The 26,007-nt window shown below is 42.8% G+C and overlaps 1 protein-coding gene across 2 annotated transcripts in view; it reads right to left on the bottom strand.

Annotated features, from left to right (window-relative positions):
• Window positions 1–566: 566 nt before the first annotated feature.
• Window positions 567–26,007, bottom strand: part of scaf8 (SR-related CTD-associated factor 8) — a 122,406-nt gene continuing 96,965 nt past the window's right edge. Inside the window, exons 5-21 of one of the 2 annotated variants that reach the window (XM_060933764.1) lie at window positions 23,953–24,109; window positions 17,375–17,502; window positions 13,571–13,747; window positions 13,330–13,409; window positions 13,055–13,175; window positions 12,779–12,910; window positions 8,704–8,813; window positions 8,426–8,619; window positions 8,167–8,267; window positions 5,187–5,300; window positions 4,878–5,034; window positions 4,657–4,787; window positions 4,410–4,548; window positions 4,259–4,324; window positions 3,965–4,174; window positions 1,350–2,802; window positions 567–662 (exon numbers count right to left, since the gene is read on the bottom strand). In XM_060933764.1, the coding sequence (XP_060789747.1) occupies window positions 1,364–2,802; window positions 3,965–4,174; window positions 4,259–4,324; window positions 4,410–4,548; window positions 4,657–4,787; window positions 4,878–5,034; window positions 5,187–5,300; window positions 8,167–8,267; window positions 8,426–8,619; window positions 8,704–8,813; window positions 12,779–12,910; window positions 13,055–13,175; window positions 13,330–13,409; window positions 13,571–13,747; window positions 17,375–17,502; window positions 23,953–24,109 (3,456 nt within the window). In that variant the 3' untranslated portion in view covers window positions 567–662; window positions 1,350–1,363. Of the gene's footprint in view, window positions 2,803–3,964; window positions 4,175–4,258; window positions 4,325–4,409; window positions 4,549–4,656; window positions 4,788–4,877; window positions 5,035–5,186; window positions 5,301–8,166; window positions 8,268–8,425; window positions 8,620–8,703; window positions 8,814–12,778; window positions 12,911–13,054; window positions 13,176–13,329; window positions 13,410–13,570; window positions 13,748–17,374; window positions 17,503–23,952; window positions 24,110–26,007 lie in introns of both variants that reach the window. The other variant, XM_060933763.1, reaches the window with a different exon arrangement.

The raw sequence follows: 26,007 nt of genomic DNA, 5'->3' as shown, positions 1-26,007 counted from the left end.
CTCCATCTTCGCTCATGTTTTTAAAAATGCCGGTCGTGAAAACAAACCAAACCGGGAAAGTAGGGAAGCGGAAGTGCGTGTACAGCGGATGTAGAGTGGACCAATCAGAGCCCTCTTGTCTGCGACGCTGTCTGCGAGGCTTCTGCGGTGGTCACAATTTTTGGGAGTTGCGCGCAGAGCGTCTGCGAAGGTGGAGGGGCTACGCAGACACTGTCTGCGACGCTATCTGCGAAGGACTGGGTTGTCAGCATAAATTGGCCTTTATGACAAAACAAAAGAAGAGAGCTCCAGTGGTGAGATGACGTTGGGAGGCCTTTGTGCACATGTAGCCATTAAGTCAATTCACAATGTGTGTGTGTGTGTGTGTGTGCGCAGTAACTAGCAGCTGGTAGCCTCATGGCATTTATTAACTCATAACTTCATCAGACGGGCATCACATTACGGGAAAAAAAAAAAAAAAGAGAGGTCACATTTAGGCCACTCCCTGCCTTATATTCAGCTCATGGTCGATTTGTCGTGTTCACATGGTTCATTAATTCTGTCACAGAAAATACAGACCTAAAGCATTTTAACCAACAAAGCATGTTTATTTGAAACTAAACAGAGTGCTCTTAACATCCATTTGCCTTCTGAGACCTTTTCTGGCTGAGCCGATGTATTCACTGCAGTGTGATGAAGAAAAATCAGACATTAAGATGGGGATAGTACATCATATTTTTAATCTTTTGTATTCTTTTCAAAGCAACTAAAACTGCATTACTGTTCTCACTGTAGTGGCTGTACGTATAATTTGCTTAAAAGACAACAAGCATTAGGACACCACAAAGGCATTCATTCATTTTAAATTCTGCAGCCGCTGGTTGGAAATCAAAACACAGAACAGGCCTTGACTGCTTTTTTTCTTTTTTTTTTTCCCCTTTTCCCTTCCCCCCCCCTTTACGCATTCTGCATTCGATCCTTTTTAGGGGGAAAAAAAAAAGCCAGCGTCCTTTAAACTCTTCCATAGGAAGGTCACAGCTACCCACCCTCCCCAAATTACAATTAGGCTACACAATATTTTGGCATTTTGGCAAGCAAATTCAAAGGACTTTAAAACCTAGCTTTAAAACAGTGGGGTTGCATTTAAAAAAAAAAAAAAAGAAATTAAAATAAAATAAAACATTAAAATTTCATCTACCAGTGAAATCCTCCATGATGAGCAATCTATGATGTACATAACTGGCATGAAATCAATCAGGTAAAATCTTTTTTTTTCTTTCTTTTTTTCTTTCGGGCAACAGAACTGAGCAGGTCCTGTGGAAGCCGTTTGAAATAAGTACAGAGATGACAACTATACAAAATCTTTTTACCTACTGAGTGACGATTATGTTTCCTCAGTGTCCGTTTTCACTAGCTCAGGCTCAGTCCCAGTCTCAGGTTCTTCCTTCAGCGCGGTCTGCCCGCCGCCTGCAGCTACAAGCGGGGAAGCGGACACTTCCGGGGCTCGTGTCTCATTTATGGGCTCGGCTGTGGGAGCGGACGGGGAGGGGCGAGATGGCTCGGCTGTGGGTTCTGGGCCAGTTTCGGGTTTAGAGTCCAGGTTGTCAACATTGTCACTAAAGGCGTCTTTCTTCTCATGGCCGCCTGCACTCTCTTTTACAGGCTGCGGCTGCAGGGGCGTCTTTACGTCCGGCTGCGATTCGACTGGTCTCCCTGTGGGGTGTGGTTCGTGCTGTAGGAGAGGTTTAGGATGCAACTCGGGTTGACATGGAGGCAGGTTTAGCAGAGGAGTCGGTAGAGGGAGCAGTGGTTGGGATGGTCTGGGAAGAGGGAGGAGAGGTTGGGGATTAAGAGGCACCCAGCCTCCACGCTCCCTTTCTCTTTCCTTCTCGTTATCCCGTTCTCTGTCTCTCTCTCGCTCCCGATTCCGATCTCGACCTCGTTCTCTGTGCCGGTTGTCGTTCATTTCTCTGCGGAAGTCCCTGTCATCTCGGTCCTTCTGTCTCTCCCAGGGCCGACGCCGATCATCAAAGTCCTGATGCATGTTCGCGTTGAAGGGACCACCTCCTCCGCGATTCCAAACCGGCCCTACTCCACCCATGACTCCTCCTCCTCCTCCTCCTCGCATTTCAAAACGGTTTTGGAAGTTCGGATTCCCCCGATCCTCCTGAAAGCTCTTTGGTGGTCCTACTGGCATTCCTCTCATATCTCGCTCGTCCAGGTCTCCTCGTGGTGCACCCCAACGCGACTCAGCTCTGAAAGGGCCTGGCATGGGTTCCCGTCTCCCGAGTCCTTCTCGGCCTTCCATGTGCATGCCTCCTCTGGGCGGTCTCTCCAGCAGTGGAGCTCTAACAGGAGTGGGTTCTGACCTCATCTCAGGAGGAGGAGTCCTCAGCAGACCCGTGCTCTGTTTCTCCGGAGGTGGGAAGCGATAATCCTGATCGCCCTCTTGCTGGCCTCCGCTGTCTGAAGTAGTCGGTGTGTTGTTATTATTATTATTAACTTTGTCCATGTTGTCTGGTGCAGGACCTGTAGGATTGGGGGCCCTCGCAAAGGGACCTTCTGGGCGATTAAAGTGCTCCATCTGAGGGAAAGGGGCTCGGGCACGGGCCTGAAGCGAGCCATCCAGGAGGCTGTTGGCCTGTTGCGCCAGGCCTTGCTGCATGAGCATGGGGAAACGAGCCCCGGCTCCCTGAAGGAGGTTCGGCCGCAGTTCGAGGGGCAGCAGCCCAGGCATCCTCTGACCAGGGAGAGGGTGAGGGAGAGATGCAGAAGGGTGCATGCCCAGTAAACCCATCCCACTGCGCACTGCATTCTGCATTCCTGTTAACACACAGAAAGAAAAGCTACTAAGCGAAGGCAAAGATCTAACAATGTTTACCTGAGATCGAAACCTACTCAAGGACTTCGAGAACAAGCTTGTCATAATAATAATAATAATAATTAGGGCCATAACAATATGCGTATCGAAATCGAAATCGCGATACGCAGAGCCACGATCCGTGTCGCGATACAAGAAGGCAGAATCGAGGTACACCCTTTCAAACTTCTCCTCAGCCCAAAAACAGAGGCGCTTCCAAACTTCAATTTATGAATACTTTACTTTTTATTTAAATTACATTTTAAACTTACTTAAATTACTTTTATTTTTTATATCTATTAGTAAGTCGTTTTTTCGCCGACCTGCGACAATCTTCTGCGAGTCACGCAACGTCCACACTCGCCACTGGCAGAGCATTCATTTCTTTTAAGCGGTCGCCATTCTGGTTGCGACGCGGGGAGCGAATCTGTAAACAAGCAGCTCATTGGCTGGCTAGGTGTGCCACAAGCCAATCACAATCACTTGACCGGAAAGGCATGCAGTGTTGCCAGATTGGGCGGGTTTAGGTGCTTTTTGGCTGGTTTTGAACATATTTTGGGGTGGAAAACGTTAGCAATATCTGGCAACACTGAAGGCATGTCTGCTTGGGCGGAAGCCTTCTGCGGCAGTTACATTTTGACACGCGAGCAATGTTTCACTATAAAAATTCCGTAATTTCCATCTGTTTTCCGCGATCACAGAAAATCATTGGCCCTATGAGAGTGAGACAGTGAGAGAGCCACCCCCCCACCCCCCCCATAAAAAAATCTTAACGGATTTACACAATTTGGAAAAATTACTTTTTCAGAACCGAAAAAAACAGAGCTTCCAGCTCAACAGTATTATTTTGAGAAATAAAACAGTCTTTGGATATACATTTGTTCATTTTTGCATACATATTACTCATTCTCTGCAGTGGTCTGAATTATTTGTTATTAAATAGTTAATGTAAGTAAGTAAATGTTAATAAGTCAAATTTACTACTTTAAAAATACATTTAAAAAAAAATCGTGGGTGTATCGAATCGTGGGTCAAAAATCGCGATACGAATCGAATCGTGAGTTGGGTGTATCGTTACAGCCCTAATAATAATAATAATAATAATAATAAACCCTTAACGCTTACCCTGCAGTGTTATTTCGTTAGGTGTGTCTATACTCTCTGTAGACGCAGTTGTCTTGTCAGTGCTGGCCTGCTGCGCTTGCGTTCCCACAGGGTTGAATACCGCTCCAGGCATTCCTGAGGGCAGGAAGCTTGCTGGAATAGTGCTTGTCGGAGGGAGCATTGCTCCAAATGTTGAATCCTTGTTGCTGTCTTGTGTAGGCTGTACCAGAGCTGTCAGAAAACAAACTGGACCCGATTAGGAATATGCTTTAACAAGCACCCAATAGAGAATTCATACGAGGATGAAACACCGACCTGCTTGGGCTGAGGCGAGGCCGGCTCCAACTGCAGACGGCGCAACACCAGAAGTGGCCATGAAACCTAAAGATGAACACGGTGATTAATAAACCAGTCAATCGTAACACACAAGAGCTGGGTCAGTGGAGAACCATGAAATCAGTTGTACCTGGAGGAGGCTGCGTAGTGTTGAATCCAGCCCGGAGAAAGGGGGGTGGGGGACCAAAGCCTGGTGGGGGCATTGCCATGGTGACAGGAAAAGCAGGCGGGACCAGGCTGACAGCAGGGACGGTCTGTGCCACTGGGATCTTAGGAAGAGAAAAGGCAGTTGTGTGGAAAATTTGTTCCGTATTGTTGATAGTAAAAGAACATCTGTCTAGGAAGAGCAAACGGAAATCCAACAGAACCTCGCGTACCTGTACGGGCATCATGGTGACTGGCTGTGTGAAGGTTTCGTTCTGCGACGTGCTCGCTGCACTGCTCTCAGCAGCCACCGGCTGAACCTGGGGTTCCTTAGGTGCTTCTGTGTTCTTCTGAGCTTCCCATTCTGCCAGAGCGAAGAGAGCAGAGTCAGGATGAAACAGCTCGCCGTACCTGCTGCACAGGTGCAGTTCTGGAGCGAATATATTTTCCTCACCATTGTTGACCGTTTCCTGGTCGATCATGCCTCCTTCTGCAAAGCCGTCTAGGTCATCCAGTTTAACCTTCTCCCAGGGGATGTAGGTCACGCCTAGATCCACGTCCCAGAACTGTTTGTACTCCTGTTTCACACCCTTATTAAGGGCCCAGGCAATCTACGCTCACACACCAAAGCAGGGTTAGTACACAATACAGTACTAATAACCTAATACTGAATACTCTACACCTTCTGACCAATCAGAGCTGAGAACAAAACAGTGCTGTGTTGTAAGGACTGAGGTCGGTTGATCAGGAGCAGATTACAAACCTTAATGACCTTGGAGCCAATTTTATACGAGCCAGTGCTTAATTTCTGTCGTGCACGATAAGCATCCTGCCGATGTACCATGCAAATGTAAGCACACCCTCTGGGAGGAATCATCTAAAAAAAAAAAACCACACACACACACACACACACACACACAGAGAGAGAGAGAGAGAGAGAGAGAGAGGTCAAAGAATAATCAAAAAAAGGTACAAAAATTTTTTTTAAACAAGTATATAGAAGAGGAAGTATGTTAATGGAGGATGATGAGGGATAAATAGAATAGGGTTGATTGTTATATTAGAACTAACTTAGTATATGGTATATATTTATTTATGGGGATAGATATCTTCATATTTACAGGGATAGGTATGTAGTAGATATTTATTTTTGTAATTATATATTTATATAGATATTTATGAAGTGTATATATATATATATATATATATATATATATATATATATTTTGTAATTATATATTTATATAGATATTTATGAAGTGTATATATGGTGTGTGTATATATATATATATATATATATATATATATAAAATTTTTGGTAATTATATACACTTCATAAATATCTATATAAATATATAATTACCAAAAATTTTATATATATATATATATATATATATATATATATATATACACACACCATATATACACTTCATAAATATCTATATAAATATATAATTACAAAAAAAAATATTCCTCACTGAATCCAGGGATGCATGTCGGCCGAAACGAATCCGAGATAATAGCAAAAGAAGCATTTTTTTTCAAAATTTGTGATTTCGTTTTTTTCCATCATGTGCAAGTTGAGATCTTGAAGAATGCAATCACTATTTCAGATAATAGATTGTTTTGTTGGAAAAGCATACATTTTTTGTTGCAAATTGTCTCGTTTTTGTCAGGACTGTAGCCTGCTGGGGGGTGTGGGTAAATTACCATATGGGCCATTCACATGATGATTTAAGTCTTTTGGTTTTTTTTTTCGCCAATCAGCTGTATGATCCGAGCTGAGCTCGTGGCTACTTAAGCTGCATACAGGCGTGTGATTTCACTATGGAATGAGTTACTAAACAGAGCGCAGAGGAGCTGACACACCGCGAAGCAAACAGACACTCGGTATTTACATCGGAGATAACCATTTCTAGCATAAACGCAATCTCGTTTTCCAGATTGAATGGAATACTTGAATGATTGGATGATACACGGACCGTTCTAGGACTACATTCCATCGGAGGCATTGATGTGTGCAAGGCGCCGTTTCTCTTTCTGATGGGGTAAGTTTATTAATCTAAGGCTGTGTGGTTATTTTTGCATGTAACGGAGAGTGTTGTGGTTTGGTTAAGCCTAGGTCACAACCGGACGTACGATTTTTTGGCCGTGTGATTTTTGGCGTTTCCCAAATCGCTGCGTTTTTTTTTGTTGTTGTTCACGGAGAAAGACGCGCGTTGGCCGTAAGTTTGTCTTGCAACCTGAAAAAAACGTAAGCGCCCGTAGAGTTTGTTTGACATGACAAAGAACCTCTGCGGCCGGTCTGCGGCTCGAAAATCAGCACGTCACACGCGCGCTCTCGTGCGTTTCACGCGCGCCCTCCGTGTGTTTCTTGCGTTTCTTGCATGTAGACCGGCCGTAGGAGCGCGTACTGTACGGCCGGTTGTGACCGAGGCTTTACATGAAACTAGTGTTGTGTTAGTTGTGTCATCATCATGCTATCTTTCTTTCTTACGGTGTGAGTAATTTTTCAACCACAAAACGTTAAAGTATACTTTAGGACTTATTTTTGTACTTCATAATTGTGTTGGGCATACTTTGCATGGAAGGAAAATTGACGTGGTGATTTGTTTACATGAAAGTAGTATCGTGCTAGCTCGTAGGGGGTAGGGCTTTCCTTAATGTCATGCAGATGAGCAGCATTATGTGCCCGCCCTGCACCCAGAGTAGCTGAGATGGAAAACTTTGAGGGCGATTTTCTCCCTTTTCTGTTTTAAGTAGTATACACTTTCAAAAGGCCACACATTCTTCAAATATTGTCAGATCTCCACATGGAAGGCATCATTGGAAAGCTTAGAAACTGTACTTTCTCAATCTGTCAACAACTCAAAATGCCCCCGGGCCGACATGTGTCCCTGGATTCTGTGATCTGCCACATATGGTATATATATATATATATATATATATATATATATATATATATATATTTGTAATTATATATTTATATAGATATTTATGAAGTGCATATATGGTATATAGTATATATATTTATTTTTGTAATTATATATTTATAGATATTTATGAAGTGTATATATGGTATATAGTATATATATATTTTTGCAGTTATATATTTATATAGATATTCATGAAGTGTATATATGGTATGTAGTATATATTTATTTTTGTAATTATATATTTATATAGATATTCATGAAGTGTATATATGGTATGTAGTATATATTTATTTTTGTAATTATATATTTATAGATATTTATGAAGTGTATATATGGTATATAGTATATATATATTTTTGTAATTATATATTTATATAGATATTCATGAAGTGTATATATGGTATATATTTTATAGGTGTATTAATGTAGTTTGGATTTCGGGGTAGTTAAAAAGGGGTGGGAAATTAAAGTATTGTACTTCTTCCCACTCCTTTTTCGAACAATGTGCGGTGTTTTGTAATGTCTTAGCTCTTTATGTTATTTTATTTATTTATTTATTTTTAATTTCTCGTTTTCTTTCTTTTGTATGTACAAATAGTTACATACATTTTTTATACATGTTCGAAATAAAAATAAATTCATTCATTCATTCATTCATTAATCCAGGCAGCCAACCTTTCTGTTCTTTACCTAAGGATGGCTGGAAGTCAAGGAGTTTCCAGGATTATAAAACTACAGATTTTATGATTTTTGGCAGGTTGAAAAAAAAAAATCACACAGATAAGCACAAATCAAGGATCAGCTTACATTGATGGATTCAATCTGGCCAAATTCCTCAAAAAGGTTGGTAAGATCTTGCTGTGTTGCCTTCTTGTCCACTTGTCCCACCCACAAAGTAGTGCTACACACTGAAATCACAGACAAACAAATAACAATACTAAAAAAAAAAATCTACAGACCTGAGGTTTTTATACCGCAGAATACAATTCACTAGAGCTATTTCAGTTTCTTCCAAATCATCTAGAACGTTAAGTCAAATGACTGGAAGCATGTTCCTCGATCGTACCGCTGAGAAATTTGGAGCGGATGGGAGGAAGGCCCTTCTTTTGCCGCTCCTTTTCTCTCTCCCGTGCTCGTCGCTCGCTGGAGTAGGAACGAGAAGATTTCCTCTTTCGGTCTCTGGACCGTGAGCGTGAGCGTTTCCGGTGTTTACGTTTCCGAGACCCTGAGCGGGACCTTGACCTCCTCCTCTTTGGGGACCTGCAATAAGATATAAATGAGCTCTGCTGTACAGCGGGAGCGAAACATAACGCATCATGCCTTATAACTGGCTGCTTGTCTGACCTGGAATGAGACCGAGAGTGTGTTCTGGAACGAGTACCACTGGTTTTTTTCTCCTCCGACTCAAACATATCCTCATCTACTGTGTCCTGTCCCTCGTCCAGGTCCATGTCCTGCACCAAACACAAGCACAAAACCACTCCTGGTTAGTTGTATAGAGAGTGTGCACGTGACATCACAAGGTCACGTGATATTTGTTTATCTGCCATCTTGGACGGCATGGCCGCGCATAGAACTTAGACGAACCCGTTCTAATTATCAAGTGTGTGGGAGTAGATCTTTCGAGAATGGTTATATCTTGTTCAGCATTTGGTTGTAGCAATAGACAGGGCCAAAAGGAGGGGCTGTCATTTTATAGATTCCCCGCAGACGCGGAGAGACGCGCAAAATGGGTGTCCGCTGTGCGAAGAGAAAACTGGAACCCCAGTTCTACCAGCCGAATTTGTAGTGAACACTTCATATCAGGTAGGTGTAATCTTCTAATTCAACACTCCTAGTACATCTGTTAAGTTGATTTTCGGATTGAATGATAACTGCATAGTCGGTGATTTGTGATATTTGTTTTTCAGACAAAAACATACATATTTACAACCCTGTCATTATCTGGAACTGAGTTTAGATTTCGAACATTCTTACGATAAAACGTCCTGCATAGTCTCTTTATGATAAACGTCTTAATGTCACTTACCCGTGAGGTTATCATCAAGTAGACATTCTTCTTCGGAACCTTCCAGAGGTATAGTTGGGATACCCGTCCCGCAACAAAATATTTATAAGCTTCCAGGCTCTTGTAAGCTTTGAGGGCTTTGCCAGTGTAACACGATTCACGATTAACGAGAAAATTGTAAATGTCGTGGTAGGCCAGATCGGGCAAATCGCCGGCACCGCAGCTCTGAATTTCCCTGAACAAGGATTGCGGCAAGTTGTACGGATCTGCAATCCCCAACCTGGAACACTTTTCCACGTAACGCTGCCTCACATCACCTTCAAGATGCTGAACAAACAAGTTATCGCGCAATGTAGATGGGGTATTTTCCGAATTTTCTTGGGGATTACTCCCTGGATCCATTATGCTCGCGCAAGGTAAACAATCCTGAAGCCGTCCAATATGGCGGAGTAAACACGGACGGGTCACGTGACTGCACATCCTCTATACATTTGTCTCCTTTTCAACCTGACTGCTTTTAAAATGACATTATCTCTTCTTTTTTTCCCTGTGGTTTACATTTCTGCGCGTTTCTGCTTCCTCTTAGTGCAGTGAATGACTCAGTCACGCTGTGGCTAAAGGGGGAGGAGTCAACATGTAGTTATTACAGGTTATTACAGATGTAAAATTTCATTTCATTTTTCCATCCTTCTGTTTGTATTCAGTTTGTTTCTATCTCTGGATGCTAGAGCTGGGCGATATGGCCTAAAAAAAAAAAATCTTCGATTTTTTTTCACAAAAAATCCGATTTTTGATTTTAATCGAATTTTTTCTACCCCGACTAAAAATCAAACTACAGATGACAAAGAAATGGTTCAAAACAAGTTTTACCTTTATTGTGTTTTCGCTTAAATTCCCCCTTTGGGGTTAAAGTGCAACCAGAAACCAAAAAGAAGCCAAAAAACAAGCTTGTAGATGAGATAACATCGCGATAGCATCTGCGATTGCCTTCCACCGCGCCCCATTCTTATCGTAACGTGCACAGTTCGAAAACGTGTCGGGGACGGTCGCTTGCTTTACTGTGGATGGTGCGCTCGTGCTGCGGCTGTGTTCATTCCGCTGGGAGCAGCACTTCTTCCGCTCCGCTGCGTGCTTCTGTTTAAGGTGTTGGAATAAATTCGTCGTGCTGCTTCCTTTGGAAGCAACCGTTTTCAAACACGCCTTACAACGAGGACTTGTTTGGTCTGCGTCCGACGCCGCAAAACCGAACCTGTTAGGACTGGGACTGTTTTGGCCTCTAGAGGCCGCTGTTATGTTTATCTTGTCATGTTTGTTTTGGCCTCTAGAGGCCGCCACTATGTTTTGTGTTTGTCTTGATTGCCTGTTTTCTGCCCCGCCCTGTTCCTTAATTGTTTTGTGTATAAATACCCCTCTGTTTGTTCCCTTGTCACGGAGTCTTTATGCTATGCTGTCTAGTGCTAGTTTCTGCTGTCCCACGTATCTTGCCTGTGCCCTTGTGTTTTTGATATTTTTGCTTTCTTTGGACTTTGTACCTTTTTGATCTTCTGAGCGTTCAGCATTTTGCCTTTCCTTTTGTTTTTGGACATTTGACCTTTGGATATTTTTATTTTGGTTTATCTTCTGAGCTTTTGGATTTTCTTTTTGTTTTTTCCATTGGATTGTAAATAGTGTAAATAAACTTTTTTTTTGATACTCTACTTTCGCCTCACGCCTCTGCACTTGAGTCATCCCCCTGGTGGCCTAGTGGGGATTTGCTGGATTATCACACCAACGACCCGGGTTCGAATCCCAGCAAAACCCTAACAGAACCAATTCCAGATCACAGAGGAAGTTACTCCTTTCTTGGGCACAAGTTGTGGCTTTCCCCCAATCGCTGCCATGCTGTTTGTGTGTGTCTGTGGCAAGCGCGCAGGAGGAGGGTGATAGTGTCGGTACCCGATCATTCTGCACATGCACAGAGGGGAGCGTCAGTGGTGGAAGTTAAAACTGAGAGAAAACCGATTTTCATAAAAGCACATCGTCCTTAACTGTAAATTCGAATTAATCGATAAACTCGATTTATCGCCGAGCTCTACTGGATGATGTTGAAATTCTTACATCACACTATCACATACCTGTCAACCCTCCCGTTTTTCCCGGGAAATCCCTTATTTTGACTTATTTCCCGCTGTCTTCCCGTTTTTTTATTTTCCTGAAAATATCCCGTATTTTCACAATATAAAAAAGTCGGTAGGTCCAGAATTCATGACGCGCCTCTGACAGGAGTTTACAGCAGGAAGTCGGGCCATGAATTCACGTCCCCGCCCTCTCAGGCATCAGTAATTACATAACTACGTCCGGAGGCGAGGCTGAACAAGTGATCAGGTCCAGTGTTGCCAGATTGGGAGGTTTCCCGCCAAGTTGGGCGGTTTCAAGTGCATTTTGACGGGTTTTGAACATATTTTGGGCTGGAAAACGTCAGCAGTATCTGGCAACACTGATTAGGTCTGAGGTGAAGATGGCGATGCTAATAGCTAAGAAAAACATTAGCCTCTCTTTCTTTGATGATTTCAACAAGTGCATGGCTGGAATGTTCCCAGACTCTTCCATCGCAAAGAAATTTTCCATGGGGAAAACGAAAGCCTCCCAAATAATCAAAGGTAAGCTACACATGTTTACATTAAGTATGTCCTGGCTAAGACCTCATAAATAGCCAAGTGTAAACTAATTGGTGTATTAACTGTTTTAGCCACTCATTGGCTATTTTATTTTCTATCTGAAACTTACCCATTTTAAATCACTCTTGGTTTAATATCTTATATTACTCTTTATCTCTTTATTACTCTATCTATCTATCTATCTATCTATCTATCTATCTATCTATCTATCTATCTAGTGTTCCGAGGCCATGACTATGGTAAAACCATAATAAATTGCAATGGAATTGAATTTATTGACTGGTTATATAATGACCTTTCTTATTTTAACATAAGATACGTATTTTAGCCCTTAATTTGGGAAATAACTGGTACCACTGAAAGCAAATAAAAATAAATGTATAGTTTATTCACAAATGCACTCTATAAACCATAAGCATATTGAGTTTGGGTCTTGGCTATCACCAACATGCACCAGAGTACAGGAAATCACAAATACTAGATAGAAAACTGCCCCCCATTCAACTACACACCCACTTTTGGTGAAGGGTATGACTTTCCGAAATTTTCCCTTATTTTGAGTTAAAAATCTGGGAAATATCCCTTTTTTTCAAACCTCAAAGTTGACAGGTATGCACTATCATTTTATTCATCGCTTGAAATTACTTTTATAAAACTTCTATGAGAGTCCAGGTTTACAGTCTAAGTGAGGGTGGAAACGATTAACATAATTACAGCCAATCAAAGCTGGTCAGGGAATCGGATTTGTTCTTGCCTGTTGTTGGTTGTCAATAGAATCATCCAGTTTGGTTTCCTGTTCCTGGAGCTGTGGTTGGATGCTGCTCTGTGTTGGAGGGGCTGAGTTCTCGGGACCGAAGATGCTCTCCTGGCTCTCCATGGCTATGGACTGAGGAAAGGAAACGTTACATTCCTCATTTAAACACTGCCTCATAACTTACTACAAGAGTTTCATGGCATGTCAGAGAAATGATTTGCTTCTAAAACTATACGTATAAAAGTAGCTGTGATGCTTCTCCCCGGTCTCCTTTACCTTCTGCTGATGCTGTTGGTGCTCTAGAATTTGCTTCTGAAATTGTTCGAGGTTCTGCTGCTGGAGCTGCTCAGCCAACTGATGGAAGAGGGAGTTGTTAATGGACTCCGAAACCATGGGCCTGAAACAGAGGGGAAAAGACCGGTCGATTCCATCATCCGTCCTTCTTTCTCCCGCAGAAGTGCATGAAACTTCCTGCAGGGTATACCTAGCTTCCTGGATGGATGCCTGACATTAGCGTGAACAAGATAAACAAATTTAAAAGTAGTACATACAACTGAGGTGCTGCCGTGTCCTTTTTAGAATCCTCACTCGGTTCGGACTCGCCGCCAAAGTCAAACTGTCCCAAGAGTTTCTGTAAGAGGACGGGAGGATGTTAAAACCGTGCGTGCACGCGTGACAGAAAGCGGCCAGTGAAGAAATTCAAAACTCAAAGGAAAACCATTTGGAGTCGGCGAAATTTTTTATATCGTATTTATTGAATGGTGTGTGTGTGTGTGTGTGTGTGTTCTTCACCTTGTTGAAGGATGAGACTCTCTGCTCGAGCGGATTGAGTGTGTTGGCTGCTGCGGCCGCTGTGAGCTGAGCAGTGAGGGCCTGCAGCTGGACCACCAGACCAGCGTCCAGCGCCTGCAGGAGAGACGGCTGAGGCTTCTGCTGCTGCATCTGCAGACTTTGCACCAACTGCTGCAACTGCAAACAGAGCATACGGGACCTCAATCAATCGCTATATTGATTACTTCTCAGCTTGCTGTTTTCTTAATATTCTTGAGACATCAACGGTTTAAAATGCCATTTAAACGGGTAATTCAGGTTTGGGATTTGAGGACGGAGGGGAGGTATAATATATCCTGCATATACGTAACACAACTGCTCACCACCACTCCTCTGACATGTAATATGGCTCCATCTAGTGGGGCGTCCTGTTATGACACTGTCTGTGTGGAGCTCAACACATGTGAAGCTCCGTACTTAAAGTGCATATTCTGGACCAATTTCGTGTTTTTTTTTTTATATGAAAGTATGTCCCTTTACACACTCATCCAGAAGGGTAATTTTGCACAAGGCCATCTGTCTACAGCAGAAAAAAATAAAATAACAAAACGTGTCTGGAAAAATCCCAAGGGAGTCTGGAGCCAGATTCGTGACGTCACCTGCGGAAGCGCCAGCAGGCTGCGCGAGCTTTGCACGGTTTCAGTGCACAGCCTGTGTAGACCAAGCGCTCCTGTTTCTCTCTCATTGTCCGGTCTTTTGGGAAACGATGAGTACTAATCCCATCAAGATTGGTGTTGCTACACCCTCCTACGATACATCTGTTCACCATTTTAATAATTACGCAATAACGTCGAAGAAATTTGCAGAAAACCACCAGGTCGTTTTCTCATAAACAAACCAGCGCTGGCGTAGGATTCAGAGGGAGGCGTCCCGCACGCGACGTCACGAAAATCAATGTTTGCCGGGAAATCCAAATGCCGAGTTTTTTCAGAGGCGGACCAATTCAACTCAAATGGCTTGATTTCAACTGAATTTTTCTGGTATTGCGTAAGGTAAAAAAAAATTGCAGAGAATGCAGAATGTTACAGATATTTGACCAAAGTTTAATATAAAATCGGAGAATTACATTGATCTCGCTCCTGAATTTACCCGTGATATGCACTTTAAGAGAACACGGCAGTGCATCGAGCTGATTTTTGCGACCCTATGGCGTCCTGCATCTCAAACGCTTGACCACCAGACAATGAAATTTGTATCTTTATTCCCATAAGATAGACAGGTGGGGCGGCACGGTGGTGTAGTGGTTAGCGCTGTCGCCTCACAGCAAGAAGGTCCTGGGTTCGAGCCCCGTGGCCGGCGAGGGCCTTTCTGTGTGGAGTTTGCATGTTCTCCCCGTGTCCGCGTGGGTTTCCTCCGGGTGCTCCGGTTTCCCCCACAGTCCAAAGACATGCAGGTTAGGTTAACTGGTGACTCTAAATTGACCGTAGGTGTGAATGTGAGTGTGAATGGTTGTCTGTGTCTATGTGTCAGCCCTGTGATGACCTGGCGACTTGTCCAGGGTGTACCCCGCCTTTCGCCCGTAGTCAGCTGGGATAGGCTCCAGCTTGCCTGCGACCCTGTAGAAGGATAAAGCGGCTACAGATAATGAGATGAGATAGACAGGTGTTTATCCCAGTGCTTATTGGGAGCTCAGCTTTTAGGCAGTGCTTAAATATTTATATCAGCATACATGCAGGCCTACACTATAGATTTAAGGATGCACCGCAGCAGCTAGCATTATATTTGACAATTACCAAATATCTGAAAATAGTGATATGTGGAAAAGGTCTCGAACCCAAGCCTAGTTTTAAGAGTGCACAATGGAACAGGTGAAAAGTTTAAATTAGAGCTGATAAATCAGGAAGCATGATCGTGTGATACTGTAGCTTTTTGAAAAGTTAGCAGAAGGATAGTAATTAAAATACTGCAGCACTGCTACAAGTGTTAATCCACCCATCGTGGCCTCTGTTTATCTCTGATTGATGATCGAATCACCCCAGGCGTTGGGGAGGCTGCGGTTGGCTCGAGCTGCTGCCATTAGTGTGTAATCCACTTCTGTAATTAATTACTCATTAACAAGGTCAGGGCTGCTCGCAAATCTGAAATCAGGACTGTAAAACCGAAGCTGTAAACAGGCTCATTATAAAATTTAAATAAATACCAGCGGAGATACTTGCTGTAGATAATTCTTGTATCGTGAAATCACCCTGATTAAACAACATGCAGTTTTATTTTCTTAATTTAAACCCCACTCATGTTTTTGGAAAACCTCGTTCTATAGGGGTGTTCACACGGCACATATTTGCATCGATGCTGCACCGATGTATGTTGTTGCGATATATCTTACACCGGTGTAAATTTTGTGGAGCGTTCACACGTCACAAACCTGCTTACTAGAGAGAAGCGTGTTAGCACCGGTGCAGCCCCACTTGCGTTCACACGGCAGTTTTTGCGACCGTGCTATATGATAGTAATAATGCGGAAATGAAATATGCGCATGCGTGAAAATGTACTTCCTTTTCCCGGTTGTCATGGCATCACCAAGCGCCGGGAAAACAACATGGATGATGAAGACACCAGTGTTGCCAGATACTGCTGACGTTTTCCAGCCCAAAATATGTTCAAATCCGCCAAAATGCACTTAAAACCGCCCAATCTGGCAACACTGGAAGACACGCAGTTCTGTTGTTGTTGATATTCGCCATTTTGGAAGCGCAAAATACCAGGATGCAAATTATGCGATGCCCGTATGTAATCAACTCTCCTCATGCGTAGCGAGTCTACCCCGTAGCGTTCAGACGGCCCATTTTATATCGGTGCTGCCCCGCAAACTAGCATTTACTCCGGAGTAAATTTCTTAAACCATCTCCCGAGCAGGGTTAGATTTGCACCGGTTTAAGCAGCTTTCAGGGGCTACACTGGTATAACTTTGTACCGTGTGAACGCTCTACCGGGGCAGCCCCGGTGCTACACCGGAGTAAAAGTTGCTGTGTGAACACCCCTTAAAACAGGCTTTATCTGTTATTAATATGAGGCCAACCTGATCGGGAGATCGCGAGTTCTACTCGCAGTCGGGTCGTACCAAAGACCATAAAAATGGTACCTACTGCCGTCTGGCAAGGCACGCTGCAATACAGATGCGAGTGGGGAGTCAAACTCTCATGGTTACCAGAAGACTCGCCCCCCCACTGTAACGGGAGGCCGAGGGCTACGGAAACGGAGATCGGCGCCGCCCTAACGCGCCATATGACACAGGAAGGACTTTTTTTTTTTTTTAGAACTTGATGGCCTGTGGAACTCATCAGCGATTCCTGATCCTTTTTGTGCACTGGAAGCAGCTCTTCACCTGGAAAGCCCTGACCGTGTATGTATGTACATGAATCAAGTAAGAAGAAATGAGGTCATGTTAACTAGGATTATAAAGTAAAATCTTCACAATATCCATTTCAAGATGTCTAAGCTTCTTTTCCTTTGCTGGATTCATTCATTTCACTTCTATTTAAAGACAAACACTGGAGACACTGCGCAGTGCTAAACAGCAGATGGGATTTTATCACTCGCGGCCAAGGATTTTTGGAAACTCCTGCACACCCCATTATATTCCACTCCACTTAATTGCACAGTGAAAACAGAGGAGCTCTTTACTTCTCTGCCAAGCAATCAAGCCCATGTTACCCAACTCAAAGACTCTACTAATGACGCTCGTTTTCAGAGACCCCAAATGACATAATCACACACCATGCCACGGATAGCGCGGGGGAACCAGTGAGTGAGACGGGGGCTGACCTGCTGCCCTTGAGGGCTCTGTAGGATCTGTGCTACAGCTGCCACGGTGTCAGAGTTGGAGATCTGAGAGGCCCAGTCCGGTAAACTGGGCATGATGTTGGCTGGAGTGGCTGGAGTAGCAGGAGTGCCTGTTGGATCAGGACAAACTGATTAACTCAGAAACACAGTGAGCCGGGTCAGGAAAAAAAGAAAGCTCAAAAAGGACTGCAGTATAATAATGATGTTCTGTGGTCATTTATGTGTTTCATGTTGTTTCTGAAATGGGCACATCTACTACACAGCCTTTAAACATACAACCCCGATTCCAAAAAAGTTGGGACAAAGTACAAATTGTAAATAAAAACGGAATGCAATGATGTGGAAGTTTCAAAATCCCATATTTTATTCAGAATAGAACATAGATGACATATCAAATGTTTAAACTGAGAAAATGTATCATTTAAAGAGAAAAATTAGGTGATTTTAAATTTCATGACAACAACACATCTCAAAGTTGGGACAAGGCCATGTTTACCACTGTGAGACATCCCCTTTTCTCTTTACAACAGTCTGTAAACGTCTGGGGACTGAGGAGACAAGTTGCTCAAGTTTAGGGATAGGAATGTTAACCCATTCTTGTCTAATGTAGGATTCTAGTTGCTCAACTGTCTTAGGTCTTTTTTTTTTTTTTTTGTCGTATCTTCCGTTTTATGATGCGCCAAATGTTTTCTATGGGTGAAAGATCTGGACTGCAGGCTGGCCAGTTCAGTACCCGGACCCTTCTTCTACGCAGCCATGATGCTGTAATTGATGCAGTATGTGGTTTGGCATTGTCATGTTGGAAAATGCAAGGTCTTCCCTGAAAGACACGTCATCTGGATGGGAGCATATGTTGCTCTAGAACCTGGATATACCTTTCAGCATTGATGGTGTCTTTCCAGATGTGTAAGCTGCCCATGCCACACGCACTAATGCAACCCCATACCATCAGAGATGCAGGCTTCTGAACTGAGCGCTGATAACAACTTGGGTCGTCCTTCTCCTCTTTAGTCCGAATGACACGGCGTCCCTGATTTCCATAAAGAACTTCAAATTTTGATTCGTCTGACCACAGAACAGTTTTCCACTTTGCCACAGTCCATTTTAAATGAGCCTTGGCCCAGAGAAGACGTCTGCGCTTCTGGATCATGTTTAGATATGGCTTCTTCTTTGAACTATAGAGTTTTAGCTGGCAACGGCGGATGGCACGGTGAATTGTGTTCACAGATAATGTTCTCTGGAAATATTCCTGAGCCCATTTTGTGATTTCCAATACAGAAGCATGCCTGTATGTGATGCAGTGCCGTCTAAGGGCCCGAAGATCACGGGCACCCAGTATGGTTTTCCGGCCTTAACCCTTACGCACAGAGATTCTTCCAGATTCTCTGAATCTTTTGATGATATTATGCACTGTAGATGATGATATGTTCAAACTCTTTGCAATTTTACACTGTCGAACTCCTTTCTGATATTGCTCCACTATTTGTCGGCGCAGAATTAGGGGGATTGGTGATCCTCTTCCCATCTTTACTTCTGAGAGCCGCTGCCACTCCAAGATGCTCTTTTTATACCCAGTCATGTTAATGACCTATTGCCAATTGACCTAATGAGTTGCAATTTGGTCCTCCAGCTGTTCCTTTTTTGTACCTTTAACTTTTCCAGCCTCTTATTGCCCCTGTCCCAACTTTTTTGAGATGTGTTGCTGTCATGAAATTTCAAATGAGCCAATATTTGGCATGAAATTTCAAAATGTCTCACTTTCGACATTTGATATGTTGTCTATGTTCTATTGTGAATACAATATCAGTTTTTGAGATTTGTAAATTATTGCATTCCGATTTTATTTACAATTTGTACTTTGTCCCAACTTTTTTGGAATCGGGGTTGTATCCTGTCAAACTTTAATTAATAATAATAATCATAATAATAATAAAAAAATCAGTTCAGTTTGAACCAATCCTCATCGCTGGTGTCTCAGACGACAAACTATGAGAAAACAAACCAACCTTTAAATTAAAAGTATGAGAAAGTAATGTCAAACTGGCAGCGTCTTCTAATTTAACCAGTAGGAAGGGAATCAAAAAATTAAAATAAATCCGATGTAATAAGATGATCTAAAAAGGATGAGAGAATAAAACATCTATGACTGAAATAGAGGCTTGAAAGAACTTAAAGGAACAGTCCACCGTATTTCCATAATGAAATATGCTCTTATCTGAATTGAGACGAGCTGCTCCGTACCTCTCCGAGCTTTGCGCGACCTCCCAGTCAGTCAGATGCAGTCAGACGCGCTGTCACTCCTGTTAGCAATGTAGCTAGGCTCAGCATGGCCAATGGTATTTTTTGGGGCTGTAGTTAGATGCGACCAAACTCTTCCACGTTTTTCCTGTTTACACAGGTTTATATGACCAGTGATATGAAACAAGTTCAGTTACACAAATTGAAACGTGGCGATTTTCTATGCTATGGAAAGTCCGCACTATAATGACAGGCGTACTAACACCTTCTGCGCGCTTCGGCAGCGCATTGATACGGAGCTCAGATATGAATGCGCTGCCGAAGCGCGCAGAAGGTGTTAGTACGCCTGTCATTATAGTGCGCACTTTCCATAGCATAGAAAATTGCCATGTTTCAATTTGTGTAACTGAACTTGTTTCATATCACTGGTCATATAAACCTATGTAAACAGGAAAAACGTGGAAGAGTTTGGTCGCATCTAACTACAGCCCCAAAAAATACCATTGGCCATGCTGAGCCTAGCTACATTGCTAACAGGAGTGACAGCGCGTCTGACTGACTGGGAGGTCGCGCAAAGCTCGGAGAGGTACGGAGCAGCTCATCTCAATTCAGATAAGAGCATATTTCATTATGGAAGTACGGTGGACTGTTCCTTTAAACTTAAAAAAAAAAAAATCATGCTTGATTGCATAAAGTGTGCAAAAGTTTAAATTTTTTCAAAGAAATTTTGTCTCGTACGTCCATTTCCATTTTTTGTTTTATTGGTCAGCCAAAACACTCATATTTCCAAACTTTAAGATCACACATTATACAAACCTTTTTATCCTAGTAAAAAAAAGAAAGAAAAGGCAAGATTATGTAATAGGCTGCATCAGTTGCCCCCTAAAAATGAAAAGTTCCTCCGATCATGATGCATTTTTGTTTTTATGTTCCTTTTGGTAAGAAAACACACTGGGTGAATATTTTGACAAAATTCAAAAGTTTAATGGTGGCACCAGGAGCTCAAAGTTATGGAAAAGCTGCTATTTTATGACTTTTGACAAAATTTCGATCACTTTTCATGAAACATTATGGCACCTTATAGAGTATACCAAATATCTTAAGCCTAGGTCACAACCAGCCGTACGTGCTCCTACGGCCGGTCTACGTGAAAAAAACGCAAGAAACGCACGGAGGGCGCGCATGAAACGCACGGAGGGTGCGCGTGTGACGTGCTGATTTTTGAGCCGTAGACTGTCCGCAGAGGTTCTTTGTCATGTCAAACAAACTCCTACGGGCGCTTACGTTTTTTTCAGGTTGCAAGACAAACTTACGGCCAACATGCGTCTTTCTCCACGAACAAAAAAAAAAACCGCAGCGATTTGGGAAACGCCAAAAATCGCACGGCCAAAAAATCGTACGTCCGGTTGTGACCTAGGCTTTAGATACTGTAGACAGTATGTCTAGAACATGGATGCAAACGGCGCACCTTTTGGCGGATGCCGCCTTTTTCACGGTTGTCTGGGGGACTTGTGTGAATCGTGCAGATCCGATGAGGTTTTTTTTTTTTTTTTGGGGGGGGGGGGCGTTGGAGTGTCTGATTATAATTTCATCAAAGTAAATTCTGTATTAAAATTACTAAATAAGCAAATGCCGTTACAGTCCATGAAACATAGGAAATATAAGTATGAGAAGAATCAGAAAGCTGTGCACGTAAAGCCAATTGGCTGCGCGCCATTATCTGCTGCTGGCTGCACTTCACTGCATGCACAAGGATTTCCATCAGTCCAACGCAAGTTACGTAAGTTACGTAATTGGCTTTACGTGCGCAGCTTTCTGATTCTTCTCATACTTATACTTCCTATGTTTCATGGACTGTAACGGCATTTGCTTATTTAGTAATTTTCATACAGAATTTACTTTGATGAAATTATATCAGACACTCCAACGCGCCCCCCCAAAACAAAACAAAAAACCTCATCAGATCTGCACGATTCACACAAGTCCCCCAGACAGCCGTGAAAAAGGCGGCATCTGCCAAAAGGTGCGCCGTTTGCATCCATGCTAGAATGTCTAAAAATATTTGGAGGTTTATTTTAGGGTGTCACTAGCATTATCTATTAATGTTCTAACCCTGGTTTTAAGCTTGCCGCCTATGCTCGCCCCTATTAAAGTTATAATGATGCTGGATTACCTGTTTTCAAGACAAATGAAGATACAAGTGAAATGTTAAGAAGCAAATTCTCAACGTCTATTTCCTATGTGGCCGTCTCAGATTTGGAACCATTACTCTGTCTTTTGCTACAACTGGCACAATGTTCTGGACTCTTTCTTCTATTGTGGCAGAACCAACTTTCTCATGGGCGAGTGGAACCCCACGCTCTGCCACATCATTTGTCACAATGAAGTTTGTGAGTGTTGCCTTTATCCTCTGGTAAGACGCCAAGCCATCCCATTGTGACACTGGTGTTGAGAGCAGATGATCATCAAATATATCAAAAGCTGCAAAGAACAGCCACGAGTCTTCACCTGTGAAGTTTTCCAGTTTGAGATCCACATTTTTAGTCCATATTCTAAATATATTATCAAGCACAGTTTGAGTTTTAGCTGTTCATTGAATCATTGTTCAACTACTTTTAAACAATACAAATGTATTATGAATCACATTAACGCTTCTCAATCCCTTGCAAAGGTTCTTAACATGATCTCTGGCTCACAAGAAATCAATAAACGGAGTCCAACATTGTGATTCAAACCTTACGCGAAAACATAAAATAAGTGTTTTTTGGCAAAAAATGAACCTCATGGTGCCACCATTAGACTTTTGAATACAGCGGTCTCAAAAGTAGCCGGTCACCGGCGGCAAATCGCCAGCTATGGCTTGTTATGCCGCTGGCTATTGTCAGTCGAGTCACAAAATTTAATATTAAATATTTCTGACAAAAAAAGCAAAAAAAGTTGTGAACGTAAATTACATCCACTATGTCCTGTATGTCCATTGCCGCGTCAACTGTGTTTACATCCTCGACATGAGTGCAGCCATTACTGCCACCTGTGTTGCCAGATTGCGCGGTTTCCCGTCCAATTTGGGCGGTTTTAAGTGCATTTTGGCGGGTTTTGAACATATTTTGGGCTGTAAAACGTCAGCAGTATCTGGCAACATATTTTTTTACTTAATACAAGAAATTAATGGATGCCAACGTTTTTGCCAAAATGGTATTTTATTTTCCATTGTTTAGGCAGCTTCAGCATCATACTGTGAGATTCTGTTCAAATTGTTTTTTTCTTCTATGAAGCCTGAGCCATTTATTTTATTAGTTTATAATTATTGTTTAATTTAATCTTCAGGAGAGACTGACTGCACACAGTACTAGTATTAATAGTTTTTTTTCTTACATGAAAGCTGAGGCATTTATATTATATTTTAAGGTAACTTCATGTTGTGCTGTGAGGTTCTGTGCACTTTAACTTTTGAACCAACAGGTGCATTTGGATAAGTAAAGCCTATTTTTCTGCATTTTTGTAGTTCTGCTAATCTTTTATATTGGTAAAGTTGTTTATAGGACCATTTCTCAGTGTCTGTTTTTTTTAATCAATAGTTTTTCAGTAATAACTTAATATTTAACATAGCACTCAATTTTAAACAACCCCCGCGCCCCCATGGGCTGCCCCCATAGTCTCCAAAATTTCTGTGGGAAACACTGGCGTGCGTAACAACGCTAATCAAGCTTAAGCTAGACAACCCGCCTCAAATACCTGTCCCGGGTAAATGTTATCCCAATTTTAGATGGCCTGTTCCAAACCATCCCGCCCCATGAAAAATTCATACTTGCATCTATATATATATATATATATATATATATATATATATATATATATATATATATATATATATATCCCTGCACGCTTTGCATGCATTATGTCTGCCGCTGGCAGACATTTTACCATTTTGCACCCTGTTGTAAATTATTTGTATCCTGCTATTCTCCCAAACTTTGAAGCCCCTGGAATATGGTCAAAAAATTTTACAGGATGTCTTTATTGGTGAAAAGGAACACCCAAACAAAAATGCATCAGATTTTATGAAAGTGAGGGCAACTGATGCACCCTAATATGTAATTGGGGGGGGGGGGAATTCAGCCAGTATTCTCATAAAACTGCACTCGTGTAGCTGATAACCACTGATGGATTTTTAAAGGTAAAGCGTTATCAGGGCAAATAATGATTCTTCAGTTTAGTGCTGTTTATAGTAGCTTTTTTTTTTTTTAATTTATAAAACATTTAATTTCTAAAGGCATTTCTTTACATGCATCATACTCTGTGTGTATGAAAGAGAGACTAACCAGGAGTGGCGTTATTAACAGGAACAGCGGTGCTGGCGGGAACAGGTGTGACGCTCGGGGGCGGGAGTCCCGCTGCCATGTCCAATAACGGCTGGATGATGTCACTTTTAAACACGCTGTTTTTCTGCCACAGGTTGAGGACGCGGACGATCTTGCTCTGAAACGGCAAACAGGTTCCTTCGGTCCATTGCATGGGGATTTATCTACTCGTGATTCCCAAGCTCACGATCCACAAAACATACAGCAGAGATCATCATACACGGCCAGGTCACTTCCATGATGCACAGCACATGGATTCCGAACATATAAACTCTCTACAGATCTGGAGGAGATCAAGAAAATTCCGAATAAGTGTGACAGGGGCCTTACACGCACTTTTACCGGCTGCCTGCACGTCGAGATGTAAGCCTAAAAGTACATCCACAAAGAAGGATGACAGGTTTTGTGTGATCGGGGTCACTAAAAGAACGAATGTAAACGGATCTGGCTGTTATTACGATGACAGATTGCTCAAAGTATGAGGGCCAGAAAGGCCCTCGCCGGCAGCTGGGTTCGAACCCAGAACCTTCTTGCTGTGAGGTGACTGTGCTAACCACTACACCACTGTGCCGCCCACAATTCTTGCACATTCTGGGTGTATTAGCTTTCGAATGTAGTTGGAACACAGTCGAAATATCTCGAATGCAGTAAGAATATTAAGAATGCACTTCGAATGCCGTACGAGTGCGGTGCGATTGCTGCCCGAATACCACCCGAAGTCTGGTCGGAAGGTGCCTCGAATGCTCTACGAATTCACCTCAAATGTAGTCAGAAGGCTCCCGGAATAGCCGCCGAATATACACTATATTGCCAAAAGTATTTGCTCACCCATCCAAATTATCGGAATCAGGTGTTCCGATCACTTCCATGGCCACAGGTGTATAAAATCAAGCACCTAGGCATGCAGACTGTTTTTACAGTTTGGAGCTGGCCCCTTCCTCTTCCAACATGACTGTGCACCAGTGCACAAAGCAAGGTCCATAAAGACATGGATGAACTTGACTGGCCTGCACAGAGTCCTGACCTCAACCCGACAGAACACCTTTGGGACGAATTAGAGCGGAGACTGAGAGCCAGGCCTTCTCGTCCAACATCAGTGTGTGACCTCACAAATGCGCTTCTGGAAGAATGGTCAAAAATTCCCATAAACGCACTCCTAAACCTTGTGGACAGCCTTCCCAGAAGAGTTGAAGCTGTTCTAGCTGCAAAGGGTGGACCGACGTCATATTGAACCCTATGGATTAGGAATGGGATGTCACTTAGGCCCTATTTACATTATTTCGAATCAGCGGATCATCAGATTAACGTTTTTAAAATGATTCGCGTACACACACAAATAGCAGGAAGTGAAGTCCGCGCCGTTTTTCAGCAGTCGCGTCACATGACCAACGTGGCATGACCAACGCCAGCGAATCAGGAAGGTGGATGTCACAGTGATGTTGTCCAATGACGACGTCAGCTAGAGCTCAGCACTGCGTATCCTCGTTCCTCAATGTTTACACAGCACCGGATCAGATACGTACTGGGTTGAATACGTGGGCCCTGGCGGATTCAAATTGTTCCGCCTGTGGAGTCGTTTCCCAGCGTTTTAATGTGCATGGACAGTGCATCCGCAACGAAAACGATACGGATATGGTCTAATGTAAACACCACCTTAAGCTCATATGTGAGTCAAGGCAGGTGAGCGAATACTTTTGGCAATACAGTGTATTTCGAACGTCTAAGAATTCAGAGTATGCAGCTCGAATACTTAGAATGCACTTCGAATGTCCCGGAATCTACGAAGAATTTTCATTCCGACGGCATTCCGGCTCATTCGAGGCACATTCTGGCAGGATTTGAAGTGGATTGCCCTTTCGATTTTTCCCTCGAATACGATCAGAATGTTTCGAATGCTATAAGAATATTTAGAATGCAGTTAGAATGCGCTTCGAATGCCGTTCGATATTTCTCCTCGTCGAATGCACCTCGAGTGTTTTGAGCATGAGCAAAACATTCGGGCCGGCCCCAAGAACG

Source organism: Neoarius graeffei, chromosome 11 (genome assembly GCF_027579695.1).
Source record: "Neoarius graeffei isolate fNeoGra1 chromosome 11, fNeoGra1.pri, whole genome shotgun sequence".
NCBI lineage: Eukaryota > Metazoa > Chordata > Actinopteri > Siluriformes > Ariidae > Neoarius > Neoarius graeffei.
This window is presented reverse-complemented; position numbering and strand designations above follow the sequence as displayed.